The sequence below is a fragment of the Corvus kubaryi genome, unplaced genomic scaffold (assembly GCF_017639235.1).
Source record: "Corvus kubaryi isolate FWS band 111438036 unplaced genomic scaffold, C.kubaryi_AGA036_p1.0 68, whole genome shotgun sequence".
Taxonomy (NCBI): Eukaryota; Metazoa; Chordata; class Aves; order Passeriformes; family Corvidae; genus Corvus; species Corvus kubaryi.
Window position 1 is genome coordinate 11,431,246 of NW_024582056.1, and position 25,915 is coordinate 11,457,160.

The 25,915-nt window shown below is 44.1% G+C and overlaps 1 protein-coding gene across 1 annotated transcript; it reads right to left on the reverse strand.

Annotated features, from left to right (window-relative positions):
• Window positions 1-8,051: 8,051 nt before the first annotated feature.
• UBE2QL1 (ubiquitin conjugating enzyme E2 Q family like 1) lies at window positions 8,052-25,909 on the reverse strand. Its single transcript, XM_042048733.1, has 2 exons — window positions 24,696-25,909; window positions 8,052-9,382 (listed from the first exon to the last, which is right to left on the reverse strand). The coding sequence occupies exons 1-2, from the start codon at window positions 25,485-25,487 to the stop codon at window positions 9,251-9,253; spliced, it is 924 nt and encodes a 307-aa protein (XP_041904667.1). The 5' UTR covers window positions 25,488-25,909; the 3' UTR covers window positions 8,052-9,250.
• Window positions 25,910-25,915: the final 6 nt, after the last annotated feature.

Sequence of the window (25,915 nt, forward strand, 5' to 3'; positions counted from 1 at the left end):
CGAGAGCAGCAAAACTGCTCTTGCAGTGCTTAACACTCAGACTGACGGCACTTCCAGTATGACTCCATTTTGCGAGAAGCAGAGGATAAGGGAGCTGAATCACAGCACTATTCACTGTGGCAACGTTACCAGCTGTGCTCTAGGGCTACTCACTTGGAATACATGAGCCCTTTGTTCCATCCCTTTGTTTTTCCAAGTGCTCTGACTGCCCTTGCGAGGAAGGGGTACTTGACAACACAACTTTTATCTCAGAAATGGGGTCAAAATAAGTGAAATCAGAGGCAGCTTTCGTATTCAGGTGTGGTGATGTAAAGCATACAAGGAAGCAGGCAAGGAAAGGTAAACCCGGGTCCTCACACTGCCTGTAGAGCCTTTGACCCCACAAGGTGGACAGTGGAAGTACGTGAATTGACCAGACTGGGATCTGTTGTGCAGCCGAATGTGGACATCAAATGCAAAGCAGAACTGTACCGTGACATGACCTGGATGCAGGACTTGAAGAAACACTAAGAAAGTTTGCAAATTACACTAAGGAGGGACTCCCTCAAGGGCAGAGAGGCCCTGCAAAGAGACCTTGAAAAACTATAGAGATGGGCAATCACCAACTGTATGAATGTTAACAAGGTCAAGCATCAGATTCTGCACCTGGGATGGGGCAACCCTGGATGAATGTACAGACTGGGGAATGAGATGCTGGAAAACAGTGCTCCAGAAAGGTGCCTGGGGGTTCTGTCCAAGGCAAGTTGAACATGAGTCAGCAGTGCCCTGGCAGCCAGGAGGGCCAAGTGTGTCCTGGGGGGCATCAGGCACAGCATCGCCAGCCGGGCAAGGGAGGGGATTGTCCTGCTCTGCTCTGCACTGGGGCAGCCTCACCTCGAGTGCTGGGGGCAGTTTTGGGCACCACAATATAAAAAAGACATTAAACTATTAGAGAGCATCCAAAGGAGGGCTATGAGGATGGTGAAGGGCCTGGAGGGGAAGCTGTGTGAGGAGCACCTGAGGTCCCTGGGCTTGTTCAGCCTGGAGAGAGGAGACTGAGGGGAGACCTCATTGCAGTCTGCAACTTCCTTGTGAGGGGGAGAGGAGAAACAAACACTGATCTCTTCTCTGTGGTAAACAGTGACAGGACTGGAGGGAAGGGCCTGAAGCCGAGTCAGGGGAGGTTTAGGTTGGATAATTAGAGAAAGATTCTTCACCCAGAGGGTGGTTGGGCACTGGAACAGCTCCCCAGGGAAGTGGTCACAGCATCAACCTGACAGAGTTCAAGAGATTTTTGGACAACGCTCTCAGGCACATGGTCTGGGGGTGTCCTGTGCAGGGCCAGAAGCTGGACTTGATGATCCTGGTGGGTCCACTCCAACTCAGCATATTCTGTTATTCTACGATATGATATATTACAGGAGAAAGTCCCTGTCAGAAATGTCACCAAAATCCTTTTCTCCTAAGATGTTAATTTGCAGATTGTTTAAAGGAGGTAAAATTAGGGCATTATTGAGAACAGGGGCTTAGTCCCTAAGAACTCAAGGATAGCTCACCTTAGCAATCACGAACACTTGCACTGTGACACAGCTTCAATTGGAGTATCTTGCTTTCCAAAACTTAGCGATCTTTATTGCAGAAGATCCCCTCTGCAAGCTCCAGACTTGCTTTCCATGGTTTCTACGGAGGGAAGTATTTTTCAATCTTGCATTGCAGGAAAACAGACAACATGGCAAACCTTAAAGTTCTTCAGGGAAAGACATACATTTATATAGGAAGTATTTGTAACAGTGGAGTCATAGCTGGTGTAGGTATGCAAGAATTTTAGTGTGAATTAGTGACACCTTCAATAGGTGTTTGTACAACTTCATACTCCAACATCCATGCAGTGAAGTTAAGAGCACAGGGTGCTTGGAAGGGGATACTTTACACTTTCTGGAGGTTAGCAGCTTTATGAATCAGGCATGTTTTTGGCTATAAAGTTTGTTTTCCCAGTATCTCTCAATAGCAGAATTTTATAATACATATAACAGAGTCATGGAAACATTTAGTTTGGAAAAGACCTATGGAGTCAAAATGCCTGCTTCAAGCATGGATCAGGTTACTCAGGGCACTATGCAGCTCATTATGCAGCTGAATCCCAAAAATCTCCCACAGTGGAGATTCCATTATTTCTGGACAACCTACTCTAGTACTTGCCTGCTTGCGTGGTTGGAAAAGGTTCTTCCCTTCACCCAAGGGACCTTGCTCCCTGCAATTTGCATCTACTGCCTCTTGCTCTTTGCTCACGGCAGAGAAGTGGCTTCATGCATCTTCCCTGTAATCCCTCTCTGGGTAGCGCAATCCCTTTCTAGCAGGTAGTGACTTCTGTCAGCCCCTTCTCAGCCTTCTCTTCCCAGTCTAAGCACAAGCTGCTCTCTCAGCCTCTTCCTGCACATCACAGGCTCCAGACCCTGACCCCTCTTGGTGCCACTTCAATTTGTCAAAAAATGCCATGTTCTGGGGGGCCAAAACTGGACATAGTCACTCACAAGTGAGGAAAATAATCACGCTCCTTGACCAGCTGGCAAAGCCTTTGTCAGGGCAGCCCAGTGTGTGGATGGTCTTCCCTGAGACAGGGGTGCAGTGCTAATCCCTTGTAATTCCTGTCTTCCCGGGACTCCAAGTTCTTTCCTGCAGAGCTGCCAGACAGCTCCAGCCTGTCCTGGTCAGTTGGGTGGCTCCATTTGAATACAAGGTCTAATGCCTGTCACCGGCAAACTTCATGAAGTTCCTGTTGGCCCATTCCTTCAGCTTCTCCAGTATCAATCACTCCTCCCAGTTTGCTGGGATTATCACAAATTCTATTAATACATTATAAAAATATATTTATGTAATAATCAAATAATTAAAACCTCATCCAGTATAAGGCATTACCTGTGTTGTATTGTTACTATGCATTTCCAGAACTAAATGATGCTGGCATAAATGGTTTAAATTTTTTGTAAGGATGGTCTGCTTTCATTCCCAAGACACATGCTAATCCATGTCAGCATGGATTTTGTGCTGAAATTGAAGTCTTGGTTTTGTTGAGGAATATTTAGTGAAAGTCTGCAGATCTTGCTAATGCAAATGGCAAGTGAAGCACTCATCTAAATCACCCAGGCAACTAGATTTGGTTCAGTTACATTTCACTGATTTTTGCCAAGAGGACCTGCAACATACTTCACATATCTCTGTTAATAAACCACAAATAATTTCAAACACAGGAGGTCACTGAATAAGAAAATACAAGAATATTTGACAGCAAAAGATAGTGAATGCTATGTGTGGTGGCAAACACTGAGTATAACATGCAAAGTTTTCCGAGTGCAAGGAGTTATCTCTGAATTCCCATTTGGTGAAACACAAGTGCAATGAATATTTATTGCCCCCTTATTTAGCAGCATGAACAAAAGGAACTGTTATAAATAAACAAACGCTATGACAGTTCCACTGCTGTTAGCTTGACGTTCTAGTCTGCAGTCAGTCAAACCAAAAGACAAAGCAATCAGCGAAAAGACGAAGTCAAACATCCAAATTACAGTGGTTCTATTTTTGTGTTAGCTACCGTCATCCCTCATTTGTCCATGACTTGTGCGAGGAAGCTGCTGGTGAAATTTGATAGGCGTCAGCATGGCATTTGCGTGCTTCCAGATTGAAACGAAGGCTTTTAATGTAAATTTACACAACTTGCTTCATGTTTCCTTAGCATATCAGTAAAACTTTGACGGGGGTAAAATTTACAAAGCAGAGCAATGTACACTTCAAAGGATGCAATTAAGTAGTCAGTAATGTGGGACACACACACATGACAGAGGCAGGCTGTCTTTTTATCTTCTTGCAGTGTCCTACTGGTGACTGTCCCTGCAGTACCTCACCTTCACCCTTTGATGTAAGGATGAAACCACCTGTAAAGCGCAACTGTTCTGATAATAGCAGGTGACTCACTTCCAACCTATTTGTGCTCAGACCTAGTTTGACAGCCACTTTATTCTTCAGAGCCAGCAAAGCAAAACTTTAACTGTGTCACCAACTTACATGAAAACCCACAGTGTGTATTTAGTAACCCATCTGCTCTGCAAGCAGGAACCTGGGTCAGAGGCATACTGAACCCTTCGATTCAATCCAAGTGATATACATGTTTGTGAAGTGTTTGCAAGGTCAGTATCTGAAAACAAGACAGGATGCACACTGTCTAGGTAAGCTCAGAGGCTTGCTGCCCCCCTCGTCTCACAGCAGGCACTTTGTAGGGCAGTGCATGCTCTCAGTGCATGTGCGCAGCCCTCTCTGTCTTGCTTGTTCACTTAGATCAGGGCTACATCTTCCCCTCAGGAATGCACTGGGAAGGCTGGAGAAGATAATATCCAGGAGTTTTACTTCAGCATTGCTACTGAGCGTCATCTTCTGAAATGTGATGTCTGTAGCAGACCATTTAAGTTGGTGCTTGTCAGGGAGGGAAAACATAACTGGAAAATTATATTGTGCCACCAATTGTATTGGCCTACTTAACTCTATTGTCTAGATCACAGCACAGTGTGAGAAGAACTTCTTCACCAGAAGTTACTTCCTGCATGGAAGAGACAAACTTTTCACACTGACTCTATGCAAATGCTTCCCCATGTAATTTCAGCTAAGTTTTGGGATGCCTATGCATGCATCACATCTGCCTACGTAACACTGACAAGTGAATCCTCAGTGCGTCTGCCAAGCTCCACACCCAGGCATTCAGCTGGAAGTCAGTTACCCTCTAAAAACTTCTCCAACAAGAAGTATGTTCATAGTCAACCACCTCACTGGAGTCATGTAAATTACCATGCTGATCATACTGCCAGTGGAGGATGAAGACACTGTGGCTCCATGTGGGTGCCTGAAAATCTTGAAAAAAAAGTAAATGAAAAAGTGGAGAAGAAAACCCATTTAATTTAAATTAATTATTTAAATCCCAAAGCCAGTTAATTCTACAGTATTTTACTCTGTACAGTCAGCCTATCAAGAAGAGATTTCTCTCCACTGCAAGTTCTTGTGGAATGAAAAGTGCATGCACATCAGAGCACTGGCCATCATTGCTTGGCAGTTGTGACTCTCAACGTCTTTCTAAATGAGTTTTCTAAAAGTTTATATATATATATATATGTTACATTGTCATATCACATGTATTTGTCATACTAAGAAGGCTTTGTTCCAACCATGCTATTTATGAAAGAAGCTTCATCTTAGGGTCTTATGTACTGCTTTGGACAAGGATAATGAAACGAGTCTCTTTTTTTAACATAGGACAGTGTCACAGCACCAAATAAACAGACCATGCCTATGATCTTTCTCTGGGCTCAGGACTGAAGTTTAGGCTGGAATGAAGGAGACACACTCTGGGAGAGAAAACAACGTAAGAGGTCTTTGACTGCTAAGGTTTTGACTGTTGAATTTTTAGGACCAATTTCTCACGACATAGAAATACATTCCCATATAAATCATCGATTCTGTTCTTTGTGGAAATCTTTCAGCATTTAGGTATTTAGCTTTCTTCCTTTATCATAAGGTTGGTTGCTTTGCTCAATGCCTGTATTCATTCAAGCAGCTTTTTTAGACTCAAAGAAGATCCTCCAAAAGGATATATTATAAAGAAGCCAGGAGGTAACTTCCCAATACAGCTTCACACCTCCCCAGATGATAGTTTCAAATTAATCATCTGTTCTGGGGACAGCAGATGGAAAATAATGTTCCTGATGAAATGGGTCTAATGAGAGCTGAAGGATCTGTGCTGACTGCTAATTTTCAAGAAATCCTAAGGAGGCTTTTGATTGGATAAATGGGGAATATTGAGGTTTGCTGTCTGCAAAAGAAATCCTCTCACTTTGCCGATATTGAGGAACTTTGACCAAGCAGATGACTGTCCAATCTGTTTTCATTTTGGCCTCCTGGAATTTAGAATCTGGGAATGACACTTGGGTTTATTTCTCAGTCACATAAGAGACATGAAGGCCTGATTTAAGTTCCACAACACAGCTCCAAATCCTAACATCCTTCTTCTCATCTGCTAGAAGAAGAGAACAAGGAAGGAGCTCTCACTTTCTGGGATACAAACAAAAAGTACATTTTTGGATCTTAGGTACCTGGAGCAGCTCTGCAATCAGTTCCTGCAGTATGTCCTACCTAAACTGCTTTTTCTAATGCTGTGTTGCTTCCCTGGTTTTATACCCTTCCATTATCAGTCTTTTTTTTTTTTTTTTGTCCTGTGTTTCACCTGCCCAGTTGTCTCTCCTCCAGCCCACACTTTTCCTTCTCTCTCTCTCTGTCAGGTCTTCCTCTTTTCCTTCCACTCATACATCTTTCCTTTCCCAATTTTCTCCTTCACTTTTCTTGTAGGCTTGTCTGTTGCAGAGAAATTAGCACCTGTCTAGCATGCAGCTAGACAAAAACCATGAACTAATTTTCCCCTAAAATAGATCAGCTCTCTTTATAGATCTCTTAATTAACCACTCTCCTAGCCATCTCCCTCCCTCCCTCCCTGCTCAGAAGCACAAAGCTACTGTACTCCCTGCTGTCCCCTTTTTCCTGCATGCCCCCAGCACAGGCTGCTCCTGCCACAAACCATGGTCTCTTTAATAGCAGCAGTATTATTTTTGGTGCAGCAGGAACTTCATCCTGCCCCAGTTCATGCAGTGTACTTTGCCTTCTTTCTTCCTCGCACGATTTGTTGCCGCAGCTTATCATCACACGTACTCTGCTCCCCTTCTGCTACAGCTTCAAAGCACTCCAGATTTTTTGATTTGCCTCTCCTACTGCTCCAAGACGCTGAGTGATGCAGAGAACCTCCTACATCCAGAAAGTAACTGTGATTTTTAGCGATGATGTTTGCTCTAACTATTTAAAGCACACTTAAGAAGACACATAATAAGTAGGTTTGAGGGAAGTGGTAGCAATCCACCCACTACGTTCCTTTTAGCTAACCCTTTAATTAAATATTAAAGATAGGGTTCTCAGGAAGATTTAAAATAACCCACTGACAGAAAAAAAGAGACAGGTTAAAAAACAGCAGAAAATGAAATAATCCCCCCCCAAAGACTTACCACACCTTCATGCTGTTTTTAACATAATTTTACTGTGCTGGTGAGGGAAGAGCTTTTCTGAAGGGAAATAAACCTTATGCTTTCCAGGGCTAGATCACTCTCTGTGTTCTCAGGGAGTCCCACTAGGGATTACAAATTATTTGGTGCTTAACATACCAGTTTCCTCTCTCATAAGGGAGAGCAAAGAAAGTTTATAAAAAATGAGTAAGTGAATTACTTGAAATGTTATTCCTCACTCAAAAGACACATTCTACTGGTGGATGCACAGAACTGATACGCAGTTTTAGAGGAAAAGTACATATATATACACTGCTTATAGCCTTGTCTCCAAGTATAAAGCAGAGTGAGATAAATGACAGCAAGATCTGGGCAGATTTGTGGTATGAAACATTTCTCTTTGTAACTGAGTTAAGGCACACCACAAATGATCAGAGGAGAAAGAGAAGTGACTACTGATGGAGATCAGAAGTGCAAGAAACCAAGTATGCCCACAAAACTGAGTGGCTCTGACCTGCATATTCCTTTTGGTGAAGGCTTTGATTATTTCTCTCTGGATCTAGCTGACAAAGCTCGACAGCCTAACTGAGCAGTGTTTTTGCACCAGTACAGCAAGAATATCTGCTCTGCTGCTTCTTCTCTTGTGCTTGAACTCCATTGTCCTCCTTTTATTCTTCTATGCTGCTTGTAGTTTTAAATCAAACTCCAGACCCCCAAGCTCTCTGTATAGTCTCCAGTGTTGCTGTAATACAAACAGAAACTGGTCAACCATTTCGAGTTGCTCTTGTGTTAGCCATATAATGGAAAGTGCTTCCAAATACACACTGCTTCCCCCCTCCTAATCAGTCTTACAATCGATACTGTCCTACTTTCAATTAAAATACCACCACAACAGATCCATCTATATGGCGCTTAGATTGCCACAACAGAAAATCTATTACTTTGAATACAGAAGCTGGCCAAAATGATTGAATTCCTGAGGCAACAGAACGATACTGGTGATTTTATTCAGCACATGTCCAATATGATTTTCCATTCGGAATCCACATTTTTTAATGCTTTTCTATACCATTCTTAACATTACCTTCAGCTTTTATGGAGTCCCTTAGAAAGTTGTTTTTTTCAATTTGTTTACCAGAAAACTTAAATTTCAATGATTAAATAATAGGACATTTATATACATCAGTGGGTTTTCTCAGATACTGGGCTCTAAGTACATACAATGTCTATTGAGTGAAAATAAAAAAGAAAAATTCCAGTCATGCAAATCATCTTACAAACTGTTATCCATTTGACTTGAAAATTTTTACTCTGTTACTGGCATATAATTTCAAAATTAAACAAATAAAATTTTAAGGTTGCTTTGTCCATTTCCACTCATTTGTTTTGCTGTTTTGAAGAACTGACAGGCCACATGCTACTGCAGAAGGTACCGGCAGGGTAATCATTGTTCTGCTACCACCGACCAACCCCTCTGAGCCCTGGCATGGATGTGTTTTCAAAAACCACCTAACCTTCAGCTAACTGCACTGGTTTATTTCTGAACAGCACATCACAATATCAGCACAGAGAGCACATTGTAACCGGTTGGGTGATTCCACTTAATAATTTTTCAACACTAGGACCTTTCAGCATTTAAATTCTGGTTTCATTTATGAATTAAAGGTCATATATAGAGCACAAATGAGGTCTAAATTTAGTCACAGCAGACCACAGTTCCACATAAAGACAAATCTTCAAGTTATGTTGACCTGCTAGGAGACAAAGATAAACAGCACAGCAAACATGTACCTGCAATGCACTGCTTCCCTATTAAATATTAACTGTTTCATTTACATTTAAATGAACTGAGCAGTAATGGATAGACTTTCCAGTACTGCTGTTTGGTGCTGCTGTCATGGAAAGAAGCTGAAGACAATGTGGGCTGTATGGGGGCAAATGACGCAATCTCAGCATCCGCTCAAGTGACTTCAATGATGACCATTCTCCAGTCTTGAAATATAATCCTACACAGCATTTTTTTCTCTCCCTCTGTAAACACATCTGTTCATAAATAACTTAGATGTCTCCTTGACATTCATGGTATGTAACTGAAGCTGAAGTAGAAAAGGATGGGCGGTGTACAGCACTGAGGAGATGTCACAGTACTTTTGTTCAGCATTTTTGTCAAGTGCAGGTTGCTAACATCAGCCATCAGAGACGGGTGGGGTGACCCACCCATATTTTTCATGGGTCTTCACCAAACTCTTAAATGTTGCTTCAGCTTCCTTTCGACTGAATGACTTTTTTGATTTGCCAGCTTTTCTGCAGATACGGCCCTGCGCCAAACACAAAGAGAAAACCTTCATTAGAGATGTGAACGCGCATCTGGAAACCACAGCTTAACTTTTCAATGCATCAGCCCGAGAGACATTCACTTACAGGTACCAGCAAGCACAGTTCCCCAACTTGAGCAGACAAATGGATTATTAGAGATGATTTAAAATGATATTCAGTGAAGGGGTAAAAAGAAGGAAAAAAAAAAAAAAAGGCATCTGCCGGGCTGTTTCCTCCCGGCGAGCCCCTGTGCTGGCACGCTGCCCTGCTTACAGCAACCGTGCCTTGGGGCTCGCCTCCCTCTCGGCTGCACCGGGACCTCCAGCATTCCGTGCTTGGCGGGAGGACCCTCATGCCCACCCCTGCCACCCCTCCTGCCCAGCCGGGGGCAGCCCTGGCGGACAGAGACTGCCCGGGCACGGCTGCTCTCAGCGCTGCCCCTGCCTCACCCCCGCTGCCACCGCGGAATCACATCCATCCCACGGAATCACATCCATCCCGCGGAACATACTCCGCTCCTCTTCCTCCGACCTGACCCGTGAGAAATGAACAGCTCCGCCTTTTTTAAAACGAGTGCCTTAAACCAACTTGCTTCCATCTTAAATCAAAAGTTCTGATTTGTTTATTACACCTTCATGCCAAGTTTGATAACAAATGAAAATATACCCACTTGCATATACTGCATTTTTATTACTCTGCAATTAGATATTACCTCTAACTGCACAGTCGTATAAAATTCAAATCCTTGTTTGGCGGTAGAGAGACTTTTACTGAGTTAACAATAGCTTACCTTATTTTTCACATTGGTCTGTGTCAATTACCAACCAACAGAGACAGAAGAAAGAAATACAGCTACAGATTAATACCACTCTGCAACAATTAATACCTTTAAAAAATGAATAAAATAAAATACATATCTTTATCAAGTATTTATGCCTACTGGATTTGTTACAAAATAGAAGTTTATTGAAGTTACTAATCTAGTAATTTTAGTAATTGTTTGATAGATAGCATGAAAGCCTTTTTAATAAATGGTATTTGATGAGCAGATACCGTATTACAGTATTACAATTATTAAGAACAAAGTTAGTATGTTCTCATTCTTTTCTGTTCAAGTCAGTATGTTGTCATTCTTTTCTGCTCTTTAGCTCAAAAATCATCTTTTGCTTCCCTGATTTTAGTGTCAATTTTGAATTCAACCCAAAAACTGGCATTGGCAATAGCATGCAACAAATACTGAGAAAATAGTCAGCTATATGGAGGGAAAAAAAGGGTGAAAATGGGAAAAAAGAAAACAAAATCTGCCCTCAGAATATCACATTTACTTTTATAGACTAAAAAGAGTGCGATTAGTCTGCAGCATGGACAAACAATTTCTTACTAGAAAGCTGTCACTATATTGCAGAGGCTCTTTTGTGTTCAGCACTGCTCCTGTTATAGCAAAACTATGCACACATGAAAGAAAAAAGCGGTTTCCTACTCCTGCTTTAACAAATCATTTTTTGGTGCAGTTTGAGTTCTCTCTCAGAGCATACTTTAACCAGAGATTATGAACACCCTCCAATTCCCACCTCAACTTATTCACAGTCAGTTTATACCCATTTGGTTTTCCTCAAAACAGCTATTTTACCTGTCGATGTTTTTCGTTGCCTTTCTCCCTGGCTGCCATTTACAGACTAGAAATGTATTTCCTCTTTAAATACCCCTTGATAGAGCAAACAGCAAGACACCTTCTACATCTCACAGATTTAGCAATTAATATGTCCCAAATAAGGATGATCAGAATGGATTTCAACTGAGCCCCAATCATAAATTTTCTTAGAAAATGCTCATTTTTAGCTGTGACAGATGGAATAATTAAATAAAGCTGGGTAACATATTTTTAAACTTGTATTGAATAATTATCATACATAATTATATCATATATAATTATCAATCATAATTATTCTGCAGGAGTATTTTTGTTGTTACAAAACATTTTGTATTTTCTTCCTAATCTGAGGTTTTGTTGGAATCACACTTAGAGAAACACAGAGAAAGATAAAACAAGGTGCAACAGTAGATTAAATCAGCACAGAAAATGCTGTCCTCAAAATCTCACTGATGAAATACTTTCAAAAGGAAATATAAACTTACTCTGCTACTTAATTTCTGGATTAGATCCATTTGCTATCTCCTGTGTTTTGCACATTATTTTTTATATTTTAAGGCTTTGATACCTTTCGGAATTATATGCATAGTACCTAGGACAGTATGATTCACATCTTCCCCAGCTTTAACAAAGTATTAATACTAAGCTGTACCTAGAAATAGGATCTTTGCATTGCGAACAGCTCATGTTTGGTGCTGACTATGTACGGCTTTCAAAGCAGAAAAGTAAGAATCCTCTGGTGCTGTAATGATGTGGTAAATATCATCACATCACGTAAAATGTTACTGGAGCCATATCAGATGAAAGGAGCATCATTTCATGAGTTTATTCTGAAAGCTTTCTGTTATTAATGCAACGGATCATTAAATCCACTTCCACTCTGGTACCATATGCAGGTTGTATTGTGAACTGCATCATCAAAGACCAGCTAATTCTACCCCGCTATAGTCCATGTATTTCTACACTTATACAGAAGCTATGGGTGGTATGGTCAGCACTGTCTCTTATTAACCAATATCCTGTCAGCTGTATATAATTTGGATAAAATTTAATCTCCTGGATTGCAAGTTTCCCTATTGGGTGCCTCAAGTAAACCTGGGGTAAAAAGAAAGAAGGCTGGAATTTCAGCTGACAGAGTTCAGATGCTTTCAAGCCTATACTTAGGTGGTATCTACTGTCTTACTGAGTTTTAGCTTTTTGCCATTCCCAGAAAACTCTTCCCAAGTTTAAGAAAAAAATGTAATTTTGGACACAATTACAGAAGAAAGTGTCAAACATGTTACCAGGCACCACTACCAGCCCTGACTACAGTTTATTTTCAGCCTGCTACTTAAACATGCAGTCATTTTAACTCTGGACAGGAGCCTGTGAGCTGCTGCATTCTGTAAACATGATAGTGATGGTAAATACAGTGTGTAAATATGTGCTGTCCACAGCTCTGCTGCACACAACTGCATTTTGACCAATCCCCAAACTACATGCATGCGTCACTACTGCCAGGGTAAGGAATACAGATCATTAGCATTGCCGATGTTTTGATGTGTCCAGCACCACATCAAGGAAAGATATCAAACTGATATCTGAACAAGATCAAAACATTCCACAAGAGGTTAAAAACAACCGAGAAAGCCCAAGAAAGCCTTTCATAAAGATATCAGTGTTGACTTCAGCTCTGAGAAGTCACACCAGGAGCTTATTTAAATACTTGCAATACTTTCAGACACTCACGGAGTGTCTTTCATAAAGGGATAACTGAAAACCTAATTAAAGAGTTGGAGAGAACGTTTCAGATTTTGCCATCTGCTGTGACTTCATGTACTTATCAAGATATAATTTTAACAAGCTAGAAACATATGAAAGGTGAAAGCAATGCCACAGCACCCAACTGGTTTTTGCAGCCGTGTTGAAGCGCAGGGGGACGTGTGCTGCGCTCAGCCTCCTCCCTCGCTTGTGCTCCTGCTGCGCCCAGCCAGCGCGGCACAGCGAGCAATCCCCTGCCGCTCATCCAGGCTTTGCCCGAACTAATGAGCTTGCACAAACAGCTGATAAGCATCCAGTCTCTAACCCTGATGATGGCGGGCAGAAAGACCTCCTGGAACACGGGCTGCTGTGGGCATCCTTCTCAGGATCCTGGCTGAACCGAGGGACCAACCACTCCCTCCTGCCACGTTCAGCAAAATACCCAAGGTGAATCTCATGTATGATTTGTCCCCCTGTCTTGGTGTCAGTTGCAATAGAGATCATTTTCTTTGGTTTGGATTTAGCATGAGAATAATGTTGATAACACCCTGATGTTTTAGCTGATGCTGAGCAATGCTCACACTAAGCCAAGGATTTTTCACAGTGCCTTGTGCTCTACCAGTGAGCAGGTGCACAAGAAGCCAAGAGGGAATATGGCCAGAATAGCGAGCTGAACTGGCCAAAGGGATGTTCCACACCATGGAACATCATGCCCAGTATATTAACAGGGGACAGTTGGCTGGGAGGGGCTAGTCACTGCTTGGGGACAGGGTTGGGCATCTGTCAGTGGGTGGTGAGTAATGTTATTGTGCAGCACTTGGTCTTCCTGTGCTTTTTTGTCTCTCTCTCTCTTTGTAATTACAGTTGGGGTTTTTGTTGTTATTATTATAATTATTAGTATTGTATTTTACTTAGTTTCAATTATCAAACTTCTTATGTCAACCCACAAGTTTTTACTTTTTTTTCTGATTCTCCTCCCCAGCCAGCCAGAGGATGAGGTGAGAGAGTGACTGTGTAGAATTTGGTTGGCAGCTGAGGTTAGACCATGACACATTCACATCTATGGACCTCTGTGGGCAAATCTGGGAGCTTTTCTACTTCCAAGTGATGCCACAGTAGTCTCTGTGAACACATCTCCCCTTCATAATGCTCTGTGACACTGAAGTGCACCCTCAAAAATACTCAACAACTATTAGCTCTTCAAAATCCGTCAGTACCGCTATCAGCATTGTGCCATGTCGATTCTTCCCCAGCATCGCCAGATCAAAGTTCAAAGAAAGAGTTAAGTCCTGTACAGAATCCAAATATGAAGCCTGAAACTCTTGAGACCACTATGACCATGGATCTGCCAACACCTGGCCTATGGTGTCATGAAAAGCAGTCTTGATATTTCTTCTGGTCTTTCCAGAGTCAGGACGGCCTGAAGAGGATTTCTCTGGACAACGTGAGTTCCCTCTCTTGTCAAATCAATGATAGTAGTTCCCAGATCCAAACCCAACAATTTTAGCACAGTTCCAGGTGTGCTTCCATGTGTGTCCTGTTGGCACTCCCTAGAAGGACAGCACTATGTAACGGAGGTCAGCTTTCCACAGGATCATACAATCACCAAAAGTATTGGCTGGAAGGGACCTGTGGTGGTCTCCAAGTCCAGCTTAGACACTTGGAGCTGAACTGCCAACACAGGTCAGCTGTGGCACTGCACAGCCAGCTCCTGAACCCTTCAAGGTTGTAGTCAGTCCTCTCCTGATGCCACTTCCTGCTATATTAGGTTCAAATTTTCAGAGATTTATTGTACTCAGCCATCAGCCCTTACAGGACTGATGTTGTTGTGGAAACAATGTAAGCCCCTGTGGTATGGATCTCTGAGATGTCACAGCAAACCCTTCAGTCACATCCAGACTTTTTTACCTGGACCAGCTAACAAAAAGCTGTGTACATTTCCAGTAGTGCACAGCTAAGAGACTCAGAAGCAGGCAAACCATCACGTTGTTAGCACAGCTCTTAACACAATTTCCTCAGCTCTACGTACTTTCACTAGTCCTGGCAATGCAAATAACTCTGGGTTGGTCTCTCAAGGGCAAATCATATAAGCCTTCTGCACATGGGGCTAAACTTGGCCCATCCTGTAAGCCAGCATAAGGATACACGGATGGCTACAGTTTCCTTTTCTGCCTCCATCTCTTAACAGATCGCTGTAGCAGGCTCTGCTCACCCATCCCTAGGTAAATGTCAAGAGACAGAAAACAAGCAAAGAGAGAGAAGCACACAAAAGACTACAGGAAGTCACTGTGCCAGACATGGTATCTGTGGCGATCCGCCCATGGACAGGAAGATGATCCACAGGGATATGCCCATTTTCCAAGTCTGTTGTCCCAGGCCTCTCCATGGATGACACAAAATCTATGGATTTCCTAAATATTGAAGCATGCTATGAGTTTCTGGTATGTAGCACGTTCCATAATGTGCCAGTGACTAATGGCTTTGGGCCCCAACTGTTCTATGCAAACAAATATTTTCCGATAAGGAACAGAGGTACTCAGTGCTTAAGCCTGAACCAGCCTTATCCTAGAATATTTAAACAAGCTTTCAGAGGAAAATATTTCCACTGGCTTTAGAGAGGCTTTCAAAAGCAGAGCGATGCTAAAGTGAGCTACTGTCATGCTCTCAGTGCACTGATTGCAATGTGTCACAACATCGCTCTTAGAGCGCAATATACACAGTCTCTCCCCCCAATTACATGGTTTATAATTTTTTTCCTTCGTGTACTGATGAGGCACAGTTAATCATGTCTCAAAAACTGCACACAACTTATGTTGTATTGTATATGATTATTAGCTATAGCTAAAACAAAGTGGTATAGAACGTGATACAGACAAATACTCAAAATGTTGCAGCAAAAGTGAATTAAAACCGTGAGGTTTTCCTGCAAATGTGTGATTTCCAAAGCAGTACTTCCATGCCTTTTTTTGTCTCCTTTTTAAGAATAATCCATAAAAGAAGTGAAAACTTAGCAAGTTCCAGCATTAAAGCATCCTATAAATTGTGCCTTCTGGGAGCATAACTGTTCTTTGTCCAGGAAAAAGAAATCTGAGTTCCAGCTGAGTAATTATTTATGCTCATTTGTCTGTGTGCAGCCTGGTGCCAGTAGCTCTTAATCGATACAAACGCTTACAGCCCCAGTCTCTGTCTGACAGCTACAGAGCACTGTGCTGCTCTTCCTCACCTTTCCCTAAGTCAGCACTGAGCTGGCAGCACAATCTCAGCACAGATGTGGGTTAAGAAACTCCCTCCCTGCATTTTACGGGTGGGACAAACTCTGTGCTGGCAAAAGAATAAGAAAATTTCTTACTCTCACTGGCCACATTTCTGGTGTCTCAAGCATTTCCAGGTATGACAACACGGTGGGCTTCTGTCAAAAGAGACAATCCCTGTCCCCTGCCACCAGAAGGGTAGCGGTTAGTCTAGGTGACAGAGGGATGTTTTCTCTGCAATGTATTCTCAGTCTTTTGCTGAGCTCCCTGGACTACCTCTCTGTGGAATCAGGCACTGGCAGAGTTCCTGAGGACCACTCCATGTGAAAGACTGGGAACATGACAACAACTCTTTGCATAAGCCCACAGGTCCTCCACATCAGGAAGTTACCCAAGTCAAACACAGTCACGGGTGTGAACCCAGCCAAAGCAAAGCCAACCATCCTTTGTGACAGGCTGTAAAGACAAAGGCACCACAACAATGTCTATCTTCACATTTCCCTAAGTTTTACAATGCTAAAACAAAAACAGGAACAAAACAGTAGTAAAAAGCAGGCTGCCTCTGGGAACATCTAGTCAAGTTAAACCCAAATTTAGTAAGATCAGAGTCACAAGTGGATGTGCTATCCCACTGCTATTTATATGAACGTGCCAATCTCTTGACTGCAGTATGTTTCATACTGATGCACACGGACATCTACTCAGAGAGCCCTCACTTCTGAGTGCTTTAAGCACATGTCCTCAAATGACCTTTGGGAAGACAGTTGTCTGTACTTTACATGTGGGAAAGAGGAATACAGTGAAGTTATATGACTAGCCCATGACTGCACCTGAAGTCAGTGGCAAAACCTGGAAGCTAAACTTGGATCAGCTCTTCTCAGGCTAAGTGCTCAAACTGTGAAACAACCTCCTCCCGTAAATAATTATAGAACACTTCAATGCCAGGTATATTTTAATGGAAATAATACTGTCAAATTTACAGAAAATTTAATAATTATAGAAATTCACAGAAAATTTTAAAAACTAATAAGATCAATTTTTTTTGTTTCACAATGCTTTTGGTTTTTTCATGGGCATGTACTATGGGAACGAGCCCTATATACTGCAGCTGGGGGCTTGCTACCATTTGTAACACAAGCCTAGAAATGGGAGAAATACCTCATCATTCCACAGCTTATAAAGCCTGACTATGACAAGCATCTGAGCTCCAGGCCATTTCATAACGCAGGCTTATGTCTTCCTTCCTCGGGTTTATTGTCACTCGTCTTTGAATGCAGGTTTGGGATTATAACTGACTTGTAACTCTATCAAGGAGTCACTGCAGAAGTTCCAGGGGTTTTGGAGAGCCTGCGCAGCAAAAGGATTAAATCAATGAGGATCATCAATTTTAACAAGGAAAACGCACAATATCGTGAAGCAGATAAAAAGACATTTTCCAAGGACAGACTCTGCACGTGCATGAGGCAGGCACACATCTGCCACATATGGCTGGGGACAGGCACAGCTGATGTGTCCTTCCTCAGTGTGACTTTTAATGAGAATGGGGCAAATCAGACTGGCACCTTGATCCTGTTTCAGAAGAGGAATCACCTGAACATCTGAAGTGCAGTGCCCACTTACCTGTCCCGTGCAGACTGGACTACAAATTCATTCTCATCAAAGCACACCTACGCTTCTTCCTAGCTCAGGCTCTTTCAATTCCCAGTGCAGTGCTCACTTCACTGCAAGCCAGGTTAGGTAACAGTATCACGTCCTTCCTGTAAGGCTTGTCCTGAGACTTCCAGGATCTACTCTGTTACTGCTGTTTCCAGATGGAGTTAAACACCATAGAGTGCTCAGCACCCTCCAGAAATGACCTATGGAGTACAACTCAGACCAGACCCTGCACTTCCAAAAAATAGAGTGATGTCCAAGAGAAACCTGCTATTCCACTTACAAGTATGACAACTGGATCCTGTGCACCTTACAACTAAGAAACATTCTGAGCCATTCAGCCAGCATAACAACCACAGCATCTTCTCCCTGTTTAACTGCAGAGGAATTGCACCCAGCAATCCTCCCACTGCCCATCTCCCTTTGCAATGAATGTCAGCATTACCTTTCTTGGCATTTACAGGAGAAAACTGGAAACTGCATGCGAAGGACTGAATACGTCAAGGAAAAGAAGAGCCCTTCACTGACTGCCGCCAGTCCAAAGGAGCTTAGAGGGGAAAAAGAAACGCAGCAAATATTATGTTACCTAACCACTGTCCCACTTGGTGAGAGCAGATGCCCACAGGGGGACATGCCTCAGATCATGCCTGGCAATCAGACTCCTGAGATACGAGGAGCTGAACTACTGTGGAGTTACAAATCTTCAGTCTGGAAGTATCTGGCCATGCATGGAAATCCCTGGGCATTGTGTGGATGCTAGGAAAGCTGCATATTTTCAAGGCTAGCCTGTAAAAGGAAGAGTAAATCCTCCTCACAATGGAAAGTGGGTTATTGAGGTTACTCCTTCAGGACATCACCCTTCGTGACTAGGCTTTCTGCATTTGAAAAAATACAATTTTCAATAAAGTATCTGACAAAGCACCCCAATGCTTCATGGTTCCCTCTGCCTGAACACTTACACTAAAGAAAATGAACACTTATATGATTCAGGGAAGAAGAATCTTGCTCTTTTCAGCAAATTCAATTTTCTCACAAAATCCAAAGCCACAATTCTTTCAAATTCGTATTTAGGAGATCAGCTAATTACTTCTCCCTCCATAAAAGCATGTTTTAAAATTAGTAATTTAGTTCAATTTAGGGATTTAGTTTATTTGATGACTATTTTAACAGTAAGGAGGACAGTTGAAAGTATTTTAAAATTTTCATTTTTATGCTTTGAAGAAGAAAAATGGAGATTATGTTCCCTCTGCTTTTTAAAAGAATTAAACCAACCTCCTATTTCAATGAGTTGGAATCCCTGTGTCTTCATTCCTCTCAGTAGAATACATTTGCATAATAATAGTGGACGGTCAGAACAGCAATATATCAGAGTACACATGAACAATTATTTTTTCCAGCCCATTCATCAGGCCCAGCATCTCAATACACATGATCTCACTTAAACTTCAGCTTGACAATCCTAGGTTTCTCAAATGAAATAAAAGAGACATCTTAGAAGGCAAAAAAGATCTGATTTTCCTCTGTAGGCAAACAATATTCTGTTGCCTCTTTGGCCCATCCATGGGTCATAAAAGATACCTTTTCATGGGAAACAAGTCCCCTAACACAGCCTTTGTCTCCTCTGTCATCTTTGTATATGAGTCGATGTGTTTTTCACCCATGGACCTAAAGCAACATTTCCTCCCTTGAGAATAACCATCATCACTTGCTCAGGCAATCAAAAGCAAAAAGCAAAGCAGTTCTATTTTTTAAGGCCCTAATAGGATACAATGACTCCAAATAATTCAGAGACCACTGTGTCCTCTGTACATTTCTGCAGCCTTTGAGATTAGCTGATTTATTCATGGCTACACTCCTCAAACCCAGCATCTGGAGTATGAAAACCCATGGATTTGCAATCAATTTCTGCTATACATATTTGAAAGACCTGGAGTCTGCTGACCTCCTGGACACCGTGCAAGTCCCATCTGCTTTCTGCTTGCCCACACTTTTGTTTGAAAGGATGAAGAGGGAGTAATTTAGACTATGATTAACAGCTACCTTCTGTAGCTGTTTTTCATAGAACAAGCCCATTTCTGCTGTTTCAATCTGGTAAAAGTCAGCTAGGATATTTGAATCTCTAAAATGGAAAGATAAATCCATTCAATAGTCATACAAGGCACACAGCATTTGAAGCAAACGAACAGGGTTCCACTGAGGTATTTATAATGTTATAATGTGAGGGATCAAAGTACCAGACACCAACAACTTTTATTTGAATTCAGGAACTTTTCCGAGACAAAATCAAAGCTTAACTACAAACTATATTTTGATTTTTATTTAAATCATTATATAGAAGCCCACAACAGCAATACTCAAAATTAGGGGTTCCCTGTTCCTACTGCAATATGTCCTGGCAAAATTTTTACGTTTCTTCTATTCCCTGCAGGAATCCTGGAAAAATTTTTATGCTCCTCCTATTCACTGGAAGAATAAGGGAGTATTTCCCTCAAAACAAAGACCTTTTTTTCATGACAATCTGCAGAGCTGACAGCTACCTGACAGCTGCCTTTGGCCGGCTGTCTCCAGCGTCCATGGAGAGAACACGGGACTTGTAAAAAAGAGGACAAGGCATCTACTGGTCAGCACTACTGCAAGCTTACGTCCAAAGTCCCCAAGACATCAGGTGCAGCTCTGTTTGTTGCTCTCAAAGAAAGAAAAAAAAATCCTGATGCATTATTTGGATGCTGGTATATATAGCTTTGTCCTCTTTTAAATGTCCATCAAACCACCAGCAAATCATTCCGTCCAGTGAGAAACAATACATATATTGGACAACACAAAAACCTCTCCTATTTTTGGACAAAGTCAGCTCCTTTTCCTTTGGGACCACATCATCTACTACATTTTCAAATGAGAGAGACAACTGCTCCTTGAAACATGGGCATTGGTGTCATCCATGTGCGTTGTCACACAAGGAGAGCCATGATGAACCTTCCGTCATGACATCCCTCTCCTTCAACTGGTACCATTCCCCCTTCCTTCCTTTCTCCAATTATTGATATAATTGTGACAATGACACCATTATCGGGGAGTGGAGAGCAACTAATGTTTAAACCTCTCTCTGAAATTATCAATAAGTCATTTTAAAGGGCTAAGAAGGAGTAACACTCCAAGGGCCACTCCCTCGGCCTGGACAGACACAGAGAGACAGAAAAGGGAAGCTCTGCCTAGACAGACATGTCAAACAGTTGCCTCCAGGATGATAAACAACCGGTATTTAAATTATTTCATTAGCATGACCCCACCTCCTTGGCTGGCACCCTGGCTCTGCAGCGGCTCACGGCAACTCTGTCACCAGTTCAGCAGGGCCAAGCTCTTGCCTGTGATGCCAGGAGCTAGCAAGCAGCTGACTGTGCAGGAAGCAAGTACAAAGTCATCCCTTTAGAAGCAAGGCTACAGTTGAGTTAAGGACAACACCAAGTTTTTTAAAATAGGATTCTGGATCCCAGACAGATAAACAGTCTTCGGCCTTTGATGTACTGAGAATTCCCCTCAAGATACTGACTAGAGCTGTGTGAATAATTGATTTTCTCAGCTGAATAGCTGAAGCAACCAACCAAACAAACCCCAACTTGTTTGGTAATTAACATTTTTTCCTTGAAAACTGAGGGAAAAAAACCCTTAAATTTGGGACTGCTGAATTGTTATATTCAAACAAAAGTCATCGATCTTCCATTTTAAACACTTTTATTTACAGACAAAAAATATCTAAAAATACAACGCTAGATTCACATTAGGAAGCTAGGGTGGGCATCCTGTAAGGTAGGGCACCTCTCAAGCAAGGTCACCTGAAGTGTATGGTTCCTGCTTGGTGAAATCTAGAGAAACAGCCCCCCTGCTTTAAAATCCAAGCCCTGGGAGACATGCTCAGGTTTGGGAACTTGGACACAGGTTTCCCCACATACAATGGCAATGCTGAAAAGTAACAGGAAAGTGCTAACTCTTAATTTCTCAGTTGCACATTTAAGTCTCCGTACAGACTCAACTCCTGAGTGACATCCCATGAGATGTCAGAATGACTTATCTCCATTTCTCTTCTACTCTGCTAAAATGTCTGTGAAATCTATGAAAAAAAATCTGAGTTTGTCAAGAATCTTAACTGCCTGAAAATATATTTTCCATGTTAATTTTATCTGCTCTTGGATCACTTTGTCAAAAACCAGAAGGTCACACACACTCACAGTTACTATCAGCTCTACCAGCAGACCAAGAAGTGCTGCTTCTCTCTGAAGAACCAGCAGAGAATGACAGTGCCACAGTTGGCTCAGCAAAATGGGACTGACGAAAAATGTCTCATGGAATGAGCCACCTTCGTTCTATCCCTTGAATTGCCCCAAGGAGGAAGGTGTGCCAGCAGAACATTCAGCCCTGCCCACTCACACTGGCGCCTGTGCCAGCCAGGCGCACTCTTGGATGCGTCACAGCCTGGAGTATTCGCGGTGATTTCATGCTACATCATGGTGCTGGGAACCAGTGACATTTCTCTGGAAGGTCCCTTTGACTCACTGGTGGCGGCAGTGCCCCATCTCCCCCTCAGCCTGATGGCTGCTGCCATTTGCTCAGGCAGGTTCATTCTGAGGTGATGGAGAATGGCCCTCACCCTTCCAGCCTTGCTGATGAACAGCATCTTGAATATTTCATGCTATTGCAGGTTGCAAGCTGCTTACAGAAATTACACAATTAACCTGCCGACAGCCATGGCTCTTTGTTCGGGATGGCTCCTTGCAGGCACCAAGACTGCCCACGGCATGGCAGGAGTCACCCAAACCTGGCCATGCAGCGTTGGGGAATGCAGCACCTCAGCCCTCGAAGCTCTGTCGGCTCCGTTTTTAGTTTTAAAAACCAAATGGTCAAAAGTAGATCACCTGTAAAATGAAACGGGGATAGGGGAGTGCCAGTCGTATTTTGAGCCCTATTATGCAATGGAGTGGGGATTACATAACGAGAGGAGTGCAATTACAGAAACGTGGCTCCCATGACACAGAGCCCAGCTACAGTGACAGGCCGGCAAACCCATCACAGGCAACATCTCTCTAACCCAGAAAACAAATTTATTGACCATACTGCCTAATAACCTTTCCACTTGGAATGAACAATCTGAGAGATTGAAACGTGCCATGTTATATCTATTTAACTACTAAGTTACTGTCAGCAGTTTATTTCTGCCTTTTTTTTAATCCCAGGTCTCTTTCTGTTGCAATTGACTTTGCAAACTTCTGGAAGAATGTTATTGAAACTGTTGCTTTTTAAATGTGTTTATTAACGATGCACACATAAACATCGTCTGGTAATCAAAAATTGCTACTACTTTCTCGAAATCTCTTAAGTGGTTTAGGGAAGAAAATTGTCAGATTATATAGCTGAGAATTTATTACTAATAAAACAATTCAGTGATTCTCTTCACTGAGCCATTTTATGATCCCAGTAAGTATTCATTTAACTCCTTTAAAATTCAACACTGCAGAAAGAGGCTGAATTGTTACAAAATGAGAGAATTTAGGATTGTCCTTCTAACAAATAACAAGAACTATGACCTCTCTAAAAAGAGACAGGTTAACAAAGAGTGAGATGCAGCAAGAGCAGTTACAGAACTTCAACGTACCCCAGGCTCCCTGTTAATTAATTTTTTTTTTCCTGGTAGATGTTTTTTTATATTCCAAGGTGACCTAGGAAACTTGACCTCTTGAAATGAAGTGCAGAGAAAAATACTATCTGACTTTAAAAAGGAGCAGTAGACCCAAATGTTAAAAGGAGGAAAAGCCACTTACAAAAGAGCCTGTTGAAAAATCAAAATTAATTTTCAGTCTTAAGAAAAAACAAGCCTTTACTTCTGCTCAGGCAAGCAGTTCCATAGATGCAAACAGGAGTAACCTCATTTGTAAGCAAATGAAAAGTATGTTATTATTTACTCTTTCCCCATCTCCTTGCCAAGATACAAATTTAAGAAGTTGCTTAGTATCATTTACTGACAGACACGGAGCTGTGCATGTCCCCCGAGTTCAAGGGCATTCACGAACAGGAAAACCACCCCGTCAGAGCCATGTGTGTATTGCCCACTATAATAACCATAAAGAGGTACTGCCTATCAGGACTATTTGCTCATTTATTAAAAACGGCTTATGAAATACTTCTACAGATATTCTGCAGAAGAAAAAGGGGGAAAAAAAAAAAAAGCAGCATAAAATGCACCGATTCAGGTCAGACAAGATCCTCTGCCGGGGGAACCGATCACCTCCTTCGAAGAGAAGAGTTGGCAGGAACCGTCTGGCTGCTGCAGCTGCAGTACCTAGCCCAAATTACTTGTTCTTTCCGGGCCGGACGATTTGAAACCTGCACAAGTTTGCCAGCAGCTTGTGCTGCTCGGGCAGCGATTCCCGGTGTGACCCCGCGACACACCTCAGCGCGGTGGTGTGCCAAGCCCCAAAGCCGGGGTCGCCCCTTGTCCCCGGAGGGATGCTATGTGGGACAGCACAGACAAAGACCTGGGGGCAGCAGCTCCAGCGTCGCGCCCTCCGCCAGCGGCAGCACTGCACGCAAGAGACCAGCGAGTATGGCCGACTGGTTGGTGAAGGGCAGGAGACTCCAGTCCCAAACCCCACTGGAGCCCGGAGAGCCGCCTTTTGCTGTGGGGCGAAGGATGTGCCCATCAGGGGTAATGGGCACGGTATCTTGGTGTGCCACAGGCGGCAGAGCCAAGCATAGGGACAAAAGCCTGACGGGAGGACACGATGAATGCATGTGCTCCTCGTCCCTCCAAGCTGCCCCGCACCTCTCCCGCACCTGCCCGAGAAGGGACCCCGGAGCAAAACACGTGTGTCCCTGCCTTCGCCCCACTGGTGACACCAGGTCCTCGGGGAGACCGGGCCTGGCCGCGGTCAGCCGCGGGCTGGTCGCCTTTGGGGTTCCCACCCGAACACCGCTCGAACCCGCACCCCGAGCGATGGATGCGTGTGCTCCTCCCCGAGCAGGGAGCCCTACCTGCCCCTTGACCAGGCTGGCGGCGAACTGCCTCATGACGGCCTCCACGGTGTAGGCGCTGGACCAGCCGCGGGGGGTGAGCAGCTCCATGCAGATGGCCCCGCCGTCCAGGACGTAGCCGTTCTCCAGGCGGGGGCTGAGCACCCTCATGAAGGGCGGCGAGAAGGGGAAGTTGTCGGGGAAGGTAAGGTTGAGCAGGATGTACTCCGTGTTGGTCTCCTTCATGTCCTGCCACAGCACCGAGTCCTTGTCCACCTGGTGCAGCTTCACGTTCCAGTCGAAGAGGCTCTCGTCCACCAGCTCCACCGAGATGAAGCGGTCGCTGAGCCGCGCGATGTCCTGCAGCTCCTTCATCAGCCGCCGGGTCCGCACCTGCGTGCAGTGCTGCTGCCGGCCCGCGGGCACCAGCGCCGCCGGCCCCGACCCGCACCCGGGGCCGGAGCCGGGGCCGGGCCGCTGCGCCGCCTCCTTGCCGGCGCCGGGCTCCCTGCCCACCTCCCGCGGCTTCTCCCGGCCGACTCCCGAGCGCGCCTGCTGCGGGAGCTGCTTGGCCGGCTCCGGCGCCTTCTTGTTCTTGTGGCCCCCGGGGCTGCCCTCGCTGCTGCTGCTGCTGCAGCCGCCCCCGGGGGGGCCCTGCGGCTGCGGCTTGTTGCTGCTGTTCTTCTGGTTGCCCCTGCCGCGGAGTGAGGAGCCCTGCTGGCTGCTGCTGCGGTGGTGGTGGTGGTGCTTGGGGTCCTCCGTGTCCCGGCTGTGCAGCCGGATCAGCCCGATTTTCCGCAGGAGAGTGGCCATGTTGAGCGCCGCTCTGCGATCCCTCCCTCCTCTGAGCACCGGTGGGGCTCTAGTGTGGTTATTATCAATTTAAAGCCCGGCTCGGCGGGTTTGCTGTCGGCGGGCGGGCGGCGAAGCCCCTCTCCGCCGGTCCACCGCCGCCGCGGTGCCGGAGGATGTGCGGCCGCCGCTCAAACGCCTCCCCTGCCTAGAGCTGCGTCGGGGAGCATTGCCGCAACGGGGCTGCTCCCGCGGACATCACGGCCCCGCCGCCGTGGCCATGATCCCGTGAAAAGGAGGGGGGGGGGGCGCCCCCCCGCGCCAAAGGTAGGAAGAAAAAAAAAAAAAAAAAAATCCCCCAGTCGCCCGCACGGGAGAGCCCCCTCCCTCCCCCCGCACAGCAGCGGCGAAACCGCCTGCGCTGCAGATGGCTTCCTCGGCACCTTCGG

What these genes read in the sequence shown, in the direction of transcription:
- UBE2QL1 (XM_042048733.1), bottom strand. Translation starts at nt 25,487, where the DNA reads ATGGCCACTCTCCTGCGGAAAATCGGGCTGATCCGGCTGCACAGCCGG. An exon ending in CCAGCCTGGTCAAGGGGCAG is followed by an intron (nt 9,383 to 24,695) that starts GTAGGGCTCCCT and finishes TGTTTGGCGCAG; the next exon opens with GGCCGTATCTGCAGAAAAGC.